This window comes from Podarcis pityusensis, assembly GCF_964106645.2.
Source record: "Podarcis pityusensis genome assembly, chromosome: 8".
NCBI lineage: Eukaryota > Metazoa > Chordata > Lepidosauria > Squamata > Lacertidae > Podarcis > Podarcis pityusensis.
Window position 1 is genome coordinate 18,704,975 of NC_138033.1, and position 12,569 is coordinate 18,717,543.

The following is a 12,569-nucleotide window of genomic DNA, read 5'->3' on the forward strand; positions in this document are numbered from 1 at the left end:
AAGAACTAGACAAGCAGAGGAGGGGGATCAAAAGTAGGACAGCAAGTCTGAGATCTATCTGGGTAAGCCTGGCGAAACGTCCAGCACCCTCCCTTCGTCCAGCACAATCTGGGTTGTCGGGCTGACTTATCCTTTCACCTAATGCTGCTGTTGCCGAACGACAAGTCGGTCCATAATAAAAGCAGGCTCCTCCACAATTTAATTGTGGGTGACAGGACTGACCTGATGTGTATTACCGAGACCTCAGTGGACAAACTGGGAAGGCCAAATCTCTCCTAAGCTCTTGGTGGTGCAAAAACACAAGTTGTCACTGTCATTCATTGTAACTCCATCCTTCTCCGTTATTTCTCCTTTATTTTTCACCGAGAAACTAATGTCAGGTTTTAAGTGTTGCTCTGAGAGTTAGGGTTAGGATTAGGGTCCTGGAGATTAAACAATAGCCCCCACTGCCCAATAAAAAGGTAAAAGGTAAAGGACCCCTGGATGGTTAAGTTCAGTCAAAGGCGACTATGGGGTATGGCGCTCATCTCGCTTTCAGGCCGAGGGAACCGACATTTGTCTACAGACAGCTTTCTAGGTCATGTGGCCAGTATGACTAAATGGCTTCTGGCCCAATGGGACACTGTGACGAGTGCCAGAGCGCATTAAAACACTGTTTACCTTTCTGCTGCAGCGGTACCTATTTATCTACTTGCACTGGCGTGCTTTCGAACTGCTAGGTTGGCAGGAGCTGGGACACAGCAATGGGAGCTCACCCCGTCATGGGTATTCGAACAGCCAGCCTTCCAAGAGCCCAAGAGGCTCAGTGGTTTAGACCACAGCTCCACCTGCGTCCCTGTTACTGCTCAGTAGCCCCCTGCATGAGGGGTGCTGGTGAACCCACAGTCGATTGTGCTTGGGGACTTCAACTGCCACACCAAACCTGCCTTATCTGGGCTGGCTCAGGACTTTGTGACCATATCAATTAGGGGACTATCTCAGCATACCAGGCATGGGGAGCCTGTGGCCCTCCAGATGTTCAGTGAATCATAGAATTGTAGAATTGGGTGGGACCACAAGGGTCATCTCGTCCAACCCCCTGCAATGCAAGAATCTTTCACCCAACGTGGGGCTCAAAGCCACAACCCTGAGATTAAGAGTCTACTGCTCTACAAGCAGGGTTGGACTACAGCTCCCAGCATTCCTTAGCATTGGTCATGCCGGCTGAGGCTGGTAGGAGTTGTGGTCCAGTGGCCACTGGAGGGCCACAGATTCCTCAGTCCAGTTTCCTCAGTTAAGCCACCACCACTTTGAATCGTGCTCAGGAACAGACCAAAGCCCAGCAAAGTTATTTCAATATAGGCGAGACGCATTGTACAGCAGCAAGCTTGGCTCCAACACTCAGTGTACATTTGAACAAGAAGACACGACCAATCCCGGCATTCTGTGAAATGTACCTGATGATATACAAGCTTTCAACCACTGGTTGTTGTATTCACACCTTCACAAATAGTAATGTTAGACCTGCCTTCCCTGAGGGAAGGAAGAAGCAAGGGAGCCTAGGCCACAAAGCACACATGCCACCAGCTCCCCATTGGCCAGAGAGGACTCTGTTGCTCTACATTTGATATATAATGGATTCATTTTAGGGTTTTAAAATGGTAAATCTCCTTGGGTGCCTTGGCGGACAGGCAGTATACAAATCCAGTAAATGAATACTAGATGCAGGCTGGGGGGAAAAGAAAAGAGTGTGTGTGTGTGTGTGTGTGTGTGTGTGTGTGTGTGTAGAGGCCCTGTCTCCAGAGAGTGGCTATCCAAGGAAATATTCAACATGGAAACCCTTCTCCTTCCTCTCCTGCAGGCCCTCATGGACGACGGCAAGCGAGAAGTGGCTGTCAGCACCCTCCTCTTGACCCCCAGCAGCAGGGACATGGGCAGCTCGTTCACCTGCCGAGTCAGCAACCCAGCAGCCCCAGCCGGCAAGCAGACCACGGTCACCCTCAATGTGCAATGTGAGCCCACAGGGCATGGGCCTGTCAGGAAGGGGTGGGACTCTCTGACAGCGCATCTGCCTTCCGCGCAGAAGTTCCTGGGTTCAATCTCCCGGCACCTTCAGTTGTGGCTGGGCGTTTTCCCTGCCTGGAGAGGTGCTGCCAGTCAGTGTAGGCAGTTCTGAGCTGGTGGTCTGATTCAGTATGAGGGAGGCAGCTTCCTGTGTTGAAGGAGAGCTGGGAAGGGAGGAAACGGAACTGTTTCACAAGGCAGGGTGGCTTTGTGGTGCAATAAACGTGGCCACATTCACACTGTAAATTAACGCTACGGTGCCATTTTAAACAACCACGTCTTTCCCCAAGGAATCCTGGGAAATGTGGTTTTTTTAAGGTGCTGAGAGTTGTCAAAAGAGATTCCAATTCCCCTCACAGATCTACAATTCCCAGAGGGGTTGAACAGTCAATCCCCTTCCCCAGGGAACACTCTGAATTGTGTGTAGTTCTGTGAGGGGAATAGGGGCCTGCTGACAACTTTCAGCATCGTTGATAAAGTACGGTTTAAAGTGCTGTGATACCGCTTTAAATGCATAGCCCAGATGGGGCCTAGGTCACTGTGGGGTGGCCCAAATGAAATAAGAGCTTGGAGCCGCCCCTAGAGTCCTTATGTCCTGCAGAAGCAGTGCTCTTGGTACCTTGCTGTGGCTTGGGGCTTCTGAAAGCATGGAAACCTGGAGGAGCAAGCTATGTGGAATCCTAGCTACCTGCCTTGGCAGCAGCCTAACTGACTGTACCCAGGTGGAACAGCTAATAGACACCACATAGGTTGATAATAAGGGTGCTAAGCTGATGCAGCGATGGATAGTAAAAGACCCAAGCTGATGCTGCCTATAGGCACAAACTTTGGTACCCATTTCTCAATTGGGATAAAGGCCTCGGGGAGAAATAAGGCATAAACCTTACTTTTTGGGGATCCCTTAGCCAGGTCACTGGGGCCTTTACACTAAAGGAAATAAATGTTCAGGATTTTCATCAGTTCCTCTCCCTCCATCTTGCAGATCCACCGGTTGTCATGCTCTCGGTGCAGCCACAAACTGTGGCCGAGGGTGGCAAAGTGAGCTTCCTCTGCACGGCCACCTCCAACCCCGAAGTGACAGGCTACAGGTAAGGGCTAGAAAGAGCAGGCAGCCTGCCCATCAGAATCATGCAGTGGCAATGGTGTGACTGGGATGCCCTCTAATGGCAACACTGGAGATGGCATGCTCGTTGACGCTTGCCGGTTAGCAAGACAGCAAAGTGTATTTGCTTTCTTTTGCTGTGGTTCTTGCCCCTTCCTCGTGTTTCAAAGGAAGAGAAGAGCCCGGGGGAATCAGGCCAGAGGTCCATCTAGTCCAGCATCCAGTTTCCTTCAGTGGCCAGCCAGATGCCTTCTGTAAGCCCAAATGCAGGACATGAGAGCAATTTGGCCCTCTGTCGCCTTCTTAGGCACTGGCATTACTGCATAGCCATCATGACTAGTACCCACTGACAGCCTGACCCTCCAAGCATCTGCCTAATCCCCCTTTTAAACCTCCTAAGTTGGTTGCCATCTCCAAATCTTGTGGCGGAGAGTTCCACAGTTCGACTCTGCCCTGTGTGAGGAAGTCGTTTCCTTTTGTCCATTCTGAATCTCCCACCTTTCCGCTTCATTGGATGGGCCCCGGGGAGGGAGAGGAACTTCGGTTCACTTTCCCCACACAGCGCATGATTTTATATATCTCTCTCAAGTCCCCACACCCTCCTTATTCACCTGCTTTCTAAATAAAAGATTCCCCAGCATTGTATGGCATTCCACACAGGGCAGGAGAGGGGGATATTTTTTTGGTCCATTGGGTCAGAGATCTTCCCTTCCTACAATGGGCCAACTTTGATGGGTAGGCTGAACCAACCACCTGACATTGTATTGACTTTGGGTGATTGACAAGTGGGTTGTCACACCCAGCTGTCCAAGCTGACCCACCGAGATGAGCGGAGATCCTGCGCAAAGGAGAAGTGAACTCTCCACACATCAGGGGGCTCAATCCTGCTTTGTGCAGGGTTCAGGTACTGGGAACTGGCTGGTGCACCTGAGGTAAGCAGGATTGAACTCCCCATGTGTCAGCAGGTGTGTGGGGAGTTCAATCCTGCTCTCTGAAGCTGCATCCCCACCTGCCCTGCACCTGGTGTCACATATGATGGGCATAGTTTTAAGGGGGAAATGGCCTTGTGGCCCAAAATGGGGAGGCCTTGCGACCCACATCTGGCCCATGAGCCGGAATGTCCCTGGCCCTGACGTAGGGGAACCTTTCCTCATAAAGGATCCCTTGTGCCAATCTCTCCTATGACCACACATCTCTTCACAGGTGGGCGAAAGGAGGTGTGCCTATTCCGGAGGCCAATGGCGACAGCTACGAGGCAACGGTTGACCAGTCCTTCTTCACAGAGCCTGTGTCGTGTGAGGTGTCCAACGCTGTGGGCAGCACCAATGTCAGCACGCTGGTGGATGTGCATTGTAAGTAACGGATGTGGCTCCAGATCCCAAGATAGGGGGGGAGCGTAGCTCGGTGGCAGAGAACACACTTGGCACCCAGAAGATCCCAGGGTCAGCCCCCGCCATCTTCCCTTAAAAGAATCAAGAAGTAGAGCAATGGGAAAGACCCCTCTAGGAGACCTGAGAATGCCAGAGAAAGTCCAAGTGAAAAACACTGAGCAGGGTGGATAAATTGCCAGACTCTGGGGTCACCAGTGTGACAACTGCAAGTGCCCACCAGTATCTCCTAAGTCTCAGTCAATACACCCTCAAAAATCCACAATGTGTAAAAGACATTTACTCTTCCTGCTCCGTTCCTGCTTGAACTTGCTTGGCCGCTCCGACATGGCCTTCACAGCAGCCATTTTGTGTCACAATGCCACATGCACACCGGCAGCCATTTTGCTCCCACGGCACTTTCTCAAAGGCCAAAGCGTGCCCACTGTCCCAAGAAAATTGGTGACCCCCGGCCTGGCCTTGTGGAAGGCAGCTTTCAATGTGCCTAAAATGGAGTTTGACAGAGGGTCTCCCAAGGTTTATTCTGCTTATGGGTAATGTAATTAGGGTATGTAATTGTGATAAGTTCAGATAATGGACTAGCAGGCTCTCACCTCAAGACAGTCCCTTGCCATCCTGTTTTGCCCAACTGGTGTTTGGCTAGTGTAGGTCATGACAGGAATCCTTGGAATTACATTCAGGATGGATGAACAACCTCTGTTTGCCTTGGAAATGATGAAGAGGTGCGTTGCAAGCAATCACTTTTGAGTGCTCTCACAAACATTGGAATGTTTTTTGAGTACTTGGAAATATTACGGGTGGTCAGTGTGGAACAACTATTAATCCCACCTCTCTCTGCTCCAGCAAAAAGCCTTGTTCCAGCAAAAACAGATGCTCTAGTGGGAGGGGATAGCCCACTTTGCAAGGGGTTAAGCTTTTGCACATATACACACAGACAGCAACCGTTATTTTGTGATCAGCCCTGCTGGAAGTGCCCCTATGCAAGCTATTGGAAACATCATTTCCTTCAGTTTGCAAATAGGTCCTTTGATGGACTTGACCTTGGCTCAGAGTGTGACAACCCTGCTCAGAATGGGTTGTGTCTGCTTCAGCCCTGTTCACAAAAATTCAAGCAGGGATGCTCATAGATTAGTCAGACACTAGCTCTAAATTTTCACCCCAACCCTAATTTACAAGGTCAATGTGCTTCTTATACCCTCTTGCCATGATTCTTACAAAACCTCCAGAAGGTAGCTACTTCCAGTATCTTCCAGTATCAATACTTCCAGTATCGTTATTCCCATATTGCAGATAGGGAGACTGAGGCTGAAGGTCAGCCGCTCCATTCAACTAACTCTTGGCAACCCCTTTCTTTCTGTCTGCAGTCGGACCCCGCCTCGTCTCTCAGCCAAAGCCCCTGACGGTTGACATTGGTGCAGACGCCTCTTTCACCTGTACCTGGACTGGGAATCCGCCTCTCACCCTGGCCTGGACCAAGAAAGGATCTAGTGTGGTAAGTGCAGCATCAGCCCCCTGTTCACATTTTTTTTATTATAACAACAATGAGAAACAAATATGAAATAGAAAGAGTCTAATACGGCGAGTGATTTACACCAGGAGCCCATGCACTCTGAACTTGCTTGCAACTTTCAAATCATGCCAATTTCCACCCCCTTTTTTCCCCAAAAGTTGGAAGTTAAAAAAATAAATAGCTCTGGGATTGTAATTTGCAAATTACACAAATTTTGGAAGAAGAAAAGAAATAGATCTCGGAGGCCCACCTGCCACTGCTTCACTTGCCTATAAACACAGAAGGCAAGAGAGTGAAGGATGCCCCGCCCACTTTGCCTCTGGCCCCGCCCATCGCCAGCATACAGCCCCCAACAAATTACCCGCAGGGACTGGGGTGAGGAGAGAGACTCCCCACCCCTGCTGGAAAGATTCCTTTGGTCCTATGAGAGCCAAGACCAGAACTCCTTGTACCAACAGGTACTGAGCAACGGCAACACTTTGCATCTCAAGGCGGTGACGCAGGAAGACGCCGGCGTTTATGTGTGCAAAGCCATTGTGCCGCGCATTGGAGTGGCGGAGAAGGAGGTGACCCTGGCTGTGAACGGTGAGGGGCCTGGCCTTGCGTTGGGACCGGGTGCCGGGTGTGGCAAGACTGTTAAAGGGAGCAGAGCAAAGCAAAGATAGGATAGGATTGCAGCTTGCCTTGCCTGGGGACCATAAGAAGCTGGCTTAGCTTAGACCATTGTCCTTCTTGTTCCTACCTGGAAAAGTCAGAGATGGAACCATGGATCTTTCTGCTCCGCATGCATGGCAGATGCTTTACCATTGAGCTGTATGCCCTGCTTTCCTGGGAAAGATAGGAAGGAGCCTTGATGAAATCTGCAAGCCTCTACACCTGAGACACTCCCTTTTTAACCAAATCATAGCCAGCTCCTGTAGCCTTCTAAAACAGCAACTAAGGGATGGGGAGGGGAGAAAGGGCCTCTTCTGTTTTGAACACTGCCCTGATTGTGTCCTTCTTTCCAGGTCCGCCCATTATCAGCGCAGAACCAAGCCAGCAGACTGCGGTGGGGACCAAGGCACGGCTGGAGTGCTTAGTGGGGAGCGTTCCACCTCCCGATAGGATAGTAAGTGCTTCAGTCTGCTAGCCTTTCCAGACCTGCTGTTCCTTGTCCCTTAACCTGTGTGTACATCAGTATACCTGAAGGAGCATCTCCACCCCAATCGTTCAGCCCAGACACTGAGGTCCAGCTCCAAGGGCCTTCTGGTGGCTCTCTCACTGCGACAAGTGAAGCCACAGGGAACCCGGCAGAGGGCCTTTTTGGTAGTGGCACCTGCCCTGTGGAACGCCCTCCCATCAGATGTCAAGGAAATAAACAACTACAGTGGTACCTCAGGTTAAGTACTTAATTCGTTCCGGAGGTCCGTTCTTCTCCTGAAGCACCACTTTAGCTAATGGGGCCTCCTGCTGCCACTGCGCTGCCGGAGCACGATTTCTGTTCTCATCCTGAAGCAAAGTTCTTAACCTGAAGCACTATTTCTGGGTTAGCGGAGTCTGTAACCTGAAGCGTATGTAACCTGAGGTACTGCTGTATCTGACTTTTAGAAGACATCTGAAGGCAGCCCTGTTTAGGGAAGTTTTTAATGTTTGATGCTTTATCATTTTTTAAAATATTATTATTATTATTATTATCATTAATTCTGTTCCCCAGAGTGGTTGGGGAAACCCCGCCAGATGGGCGCATTATAAATAATGAATTATTATTATAAATTATTATAGTAGCACTTTGCAAGCTCAGGAATTCAGCATTCTGGAAATCTCAACTTTTAAATCAAGAGTATGCAGGTTTCTAGCCCTCTGGAAGTACATAATATTACATAGGCACAGCGGTTATTGGATAGCTGTTCTTAAAACATGTGTGCAATTTTTCCTGCCCATCTTGGGGCAAGCTCTGGCAGCTTTCACTATAGTTTCAAGTTGAATTTCACTATTTCTTTATTATACAAGTATTTTTACCCTGCCTTTCAGCTGGAAAAAGGGGGAGGGAAGTGATGGTCAGGACTGCTTATAACAAATTTGACACGAGCGCATTATAAAAATGAAAACACATCAAATCAGGGGTGAGCTGCAGCAGACAAAGCTGCTGTTAAAAATAAGGATTCGTTCAATGAGCTCTTCAGCTCGTGCTCTACAATGGAGTTATGGTCGTTCCCCAACCGAAACTACTTGCGATATCCCATATGAGTTTATCCTGCAGCTTCAGGGTTGCTCTGAGCTGAGACACATTCTGAGCAGGCTCTCCATCGGAGGGTGTGGGGCTCCGCCAGACACAGCACTGCCCTTTGCCCCCTTCAGCAGTGGCAGAATGAATTGTGCAAAATAAGCAGCTCAGTGTGCAAAAGTTGCTTAATCTGCAGGATTTATATGGGTCACTGAATTCAGCGTTTCTTGGCCCAGAATCCCAATGTTCCTATCCCAAAGCACACAGCGTTCTGGCCTTTTAATTTCTCCTTGACCAACTAGAGGAGATCCGTGGGATTTTTTATTTTTGCTTTTTGTCCGGTTCAGATTAGAGTTGCAGGGCTTTGTGGGGAATTTTGGGGCTTCCAGTTGTTGCTGAACTGCAACTCCCATCATCCCTGGCTATTGACCATGCCTACTGGGGCTGATGGGAGTTATAGTTCAGGGACGTCTGGAGGACCAAAGGTTCCCCACAATTGGGGTTAACCTTTGCCCCTCTGTGCTGTTGTTGTTTTTTCTGGCAGAAATCTCCCTCCACCTGCTATTAAAAAAACAACCTACTAGCTAATGAGTCAAAACATAGATGCCGTGGTTGCTCTCGGGCAAATGGCTTAAGGGGAGGGGTGCGGTGTTCACCTGAGAGAACAGCGCGGAGGGGGAAGGGTTAAACCCCCTCCTCCAGTCCCAGCCTGAATCAGGATCCCATATGTGTTTCCACCTGCCTCCAGATGGCAGATTGCCACCCCCACCCAATCCCAGATCAAAGGTTTTTGAGAGGCTGGTGGGTTTTTAGAAAAGGGGGAGTGGGGAACCCTGCATTCTTGAAAGTCAGTGAATGATACAACTTGGATACACCAAGCAGAGCAAAGGTTTATTGACTTTGTTCCCACCACGCCGAGAAATCCTCAGAGGGCCTAGCGCTCCCCTTGCAGCTTTAAATCACTACGCAAGGTGCCTATTAACATCTGGAGAGCTATTTGTGGGTCGTGACTGACTGTGCAGTTCTGGTGATTTCCCAGCCCCCTTCTACGCGAGAGGCAGAGATCAAACAGATCTGCAGCAGCCTGGACAAAATAAGCAGATTTTTGTGTGTGGTCTATTTTTCTACATTTCACACAAGAATTTTTCTGTGTTGCGCACAAGAATCTGAAAGATTCTTGCATGGTGATTTTGGTGCACCATGAGTTGTTAGTTTATGTTTTGTTTTGTTTTTGTATGGTGCAAACGATCCCATTTTTTCCATAGTGGTTTTTTATGTTGTTTTTTGCACGATGCACGTGATCAGCCAGCCACAAGGTGGAGGAAATGCCACATGGAGTTGTGTTTCTAAAGAGTGTGCATGTGACAACTGTCACACATGCACTGGCTCTGGGTCAAAACCCTCTTAGCACACTTGAGTTTTCCATCTGCCTACCAATGGCATAAGGATACATTCCAAACTGCAGGAGCTCTCCATGACAACCACCATTGCCATGACCTTTCTAAGGTGTACAGCAAATAATGAATATATGACAAATGCAAACAGTATAGCCACAAGCCAGCTCTTTTAGCACACCCACCCTCCTGTTTTGCTTAGCATCCAGCCTGGTAAAGTCTTCTGGCAGACTCAAAAGCTTGCTCACTAGTTTGTGACATTTTGGCTGAGCATAATGGGGAATTTTGCAAAATAAAAGGGTAGCCGTTTGACCCGTCGCCTTGCAAGCTGATGTAACCTCCCTCTCCCTCTGCTCGGCTTATTTGGTGGATATCTCTCTTGCTTATTTGGCATGCAGAGTGTTTGCAGGTAGCTCTCCTGCAGGTGACCCCATTCTCCCTGAGGTCCAGGTGTTGCGCCCCTGCCCACCTCTGTCCCAATGCCCCACTGCTGTTCCATAGCTGTCAAGCGTCCCTTATTTGGCGGGACAGTCCCTTATCCCAGCGCCATGTCCCGCTGCTGTCCCTTATTGATGATGTCCCTTAAATAAGCTACTGGAGGTAATGGGGCCCTTTCTATGTCCAGCTGTCCTTTGTCAACAACAAATTGTTGCTTTTTTTGTGTTGAATATATGCTATATGGTAACTTATGGACCTAATAGGTATCTAAAGCCATTTGCACGCAACAAAATATGTATTTTATCAAAGTATTTGTTGATCCCTTATTTTGACTGCTGATCCCTTATTTTCGAGGCTGCTGATCCCTTATTTTCAAATCTGTAAGTTGACAGCTATGTGTTGTTCATAGCCTTGATCTCTCCCTTTCCCCTTGTCGCAGGCCTGGGCATGGGGCGAACGGGTGCTGGATGCTGGATCGCTGGATCGCTTCACTGTGGACACAGTGGTGACGGACCAAGGGGTACTCTCGGCCTTGCTGATCGACCCAACCCACGACTCCGACTTTGCCCTGCCCTACAACTGCACGGCCTGGAACCGCTTTGGTGCCCGCTCTGCGGCAGTCAGCTTGCGCCGCCAAGGTGAGGCTCCCATCTTTGGCCAGGAAGCCTGGGGTATGGAGGGAAGACCTGCAGCCCTCCAGATGCTGGCAGACTCAAAATCCCATCAGCCACAGCCATTTATATTCCTCCAGGTTCTTTGGACCTTAATTTCTGCTTATCTTTTAATGGGGGTGGGATTCCATTGCATTTGCTTTTTTTATACATACTATAGGTGAGGACCTTAGGTTGTTTTTCCTCTTGTCCTTCCACTTATTTTTAACATTTGCTTCTCCAAGCTGCTTTGAGCTCACCTTTCTGGAAAAAGTGATGATATGATGATGATCATTATTTCCCACAAGGCCCCTAGCATGGCACTGCCCAGAGTATATCAGACTAGAAAAATAATATTGTGGGGAATCCCAGAGCAGGCAGTATGGGTGAGCCCTTAGAAGCTGCCTGAGGATGCGAAGTGCTGACCCAGGCCCTCCCCCTACTGGGCCACCTAGTGTCAAATTCAGAGCAGGGAGATCGGAGTTCAAATCATAGCCACAAACCTCCTGTGGGCAAATCGCTATCTCTCAGCAGCCACAGAGTACCGGTAGTTGCAGTGACAACATGGGATAATAAACCCTTGTAAATTGCTCTGAATTTCTTCAAGAGAGAGCAAGGCTACCTAATACGACAAATAAAAAGTGTGTGTGTGTGTGTGTGTGTGTGTGTGTGTGTGCGCGCGCGCGCGCGTGTGTAAATAACCCATCTTATTCCCATCAGAAGTCCTGTCCGTCCTAATTTTGGGTGCTTTGGCTGCCTCCGGCGTTGCTGCTCTCCTCCTCCTGGTGGTCTTCTTCTCTCTCTGCTACCGGCGCAAGCGCTGTGGGAAAGGTGAGGATCCCCGCAGCCCCCTCCCCCCCCTTGCTTTGTAGGTTGTTCCAGACTTGAAGTGCACCTGGAGGACTAAAGAAAGCCTGGGGAGCCTGCGTTGTGTTTGAAGGAGGTGACACGAGCCAGAATAGCACATCAGGGAAGAGAAGGGAGGCTGGGAGGTCAAGTCCCAGCAGGAGGCGTTCTGTCATTACTGGAGAGGAGGGACCATTGCTCAGCACACCTGCTCAGAGCACATGCCTCACCTGGAGAAACTTCTTTCTCCAGTGTCTCCCAGTTCAAAAGGGGCTCCAAGTCCTGTGTTTGGAGATCTGGCACTGCCAAGCAGAGTGAGCAAGACCGTACCAGATGATAGATAGACAGATAGATAGATAGATAGACAGATAACAAGCAATTCAGTAACATTTCAAGTTTAACAACCAATCACTCCACCTACGACTTCCCATCTCTCCCTCCATAGTTCTCCCATAATTTCAATTTATGTTGCATATTATAGTTACTCTATACCTTGACCTTATCACAGAATTAAAACAGAAAGGTCGCCCCCACACACACTGCTGTTCTTACTCAAATCCTATCTGCATGGGCATCTAGGAGCACATGCTGGAAAATGTTAAATTTGTGCCACTAAACAGTAGATTAAAGGGCTCTGATGCCCTAGCGTGACAAATCCACTTTTAAAAAAAAGAAAGAAAGAAACAGACTAACTGCAGTTCAGAAACAGGTTCAGGACAGGTTTGGGGCAGGATTCTCTCCCAGCCCTACCTTGAGGTGCTTGGGATTGAACCTGGAATCTCCTGCAGTGTTGCACCACTCAGCCATGCTGCCCTGTATAAAGGAGCAGACATTTAAGGAAGCACAATAGGGCCTAAGGTATCTCCTCCTGTGATACCTTCATGTGTGCGTCCATCCAAAAGCTCAAATTCTATGAGACAAGGAAGGTCATCTTTGTGTGGAGCTGCAGGCAAGGAAGGCCGAATTCATGCCTGTATCTGTCACTCTGCCTTTTC

At 49.1% G+C, this 12,569-nt stretch overlaps 1 protein-coding gene across 3 annotated transcripts in view; it reads left to right on the forward strand.

Moving 5' to 3' along the window:
- Positions 1–12,569, forward strand: part of KIRREL2 (kirre like nephrin family adhesion molecule 2) — a 61,200-nt gene that overhangs the window by 42,091 nt on the left and 6,540 nt on the right. For 2 of the 3 annotated variants that reach the window (XM_081018757.1, XM_081018755.1), the window contains exons 5-12: positions 1,841–1,991; positions 3,026–3,131; positions 4,349–4,497; positions 5,898–6,025; positions 6,502–6,628; positions 7,051–7,151; positions 10,518–10,716; positions 11,449–11,559. In XM_081018757.1, coding sequence (XP_080874883.1) covers positions 1,841–1,991; positions 3,026–3,131; positions 4,349–4,497; positions 5,898–6,025; positions 6,502–6,628; positions 7,051–7,151; positions 10,518–10,716; positions 11,449–11,559 — 1,072 coding nt within the window. The remainder of the gene's footprint in view (positions 1–1,840; positions 1,992–3,025; positions 3,132–4,348; positions 4,498–5,897; positions 6,026–6,501; positions 6,629–7,050; positions 7,152–10,517; positions 10,717–11,448; positions 11,560–12,569) is intronic. The other variant, XM_081018756.1, reaches the window with a different exon arrangement.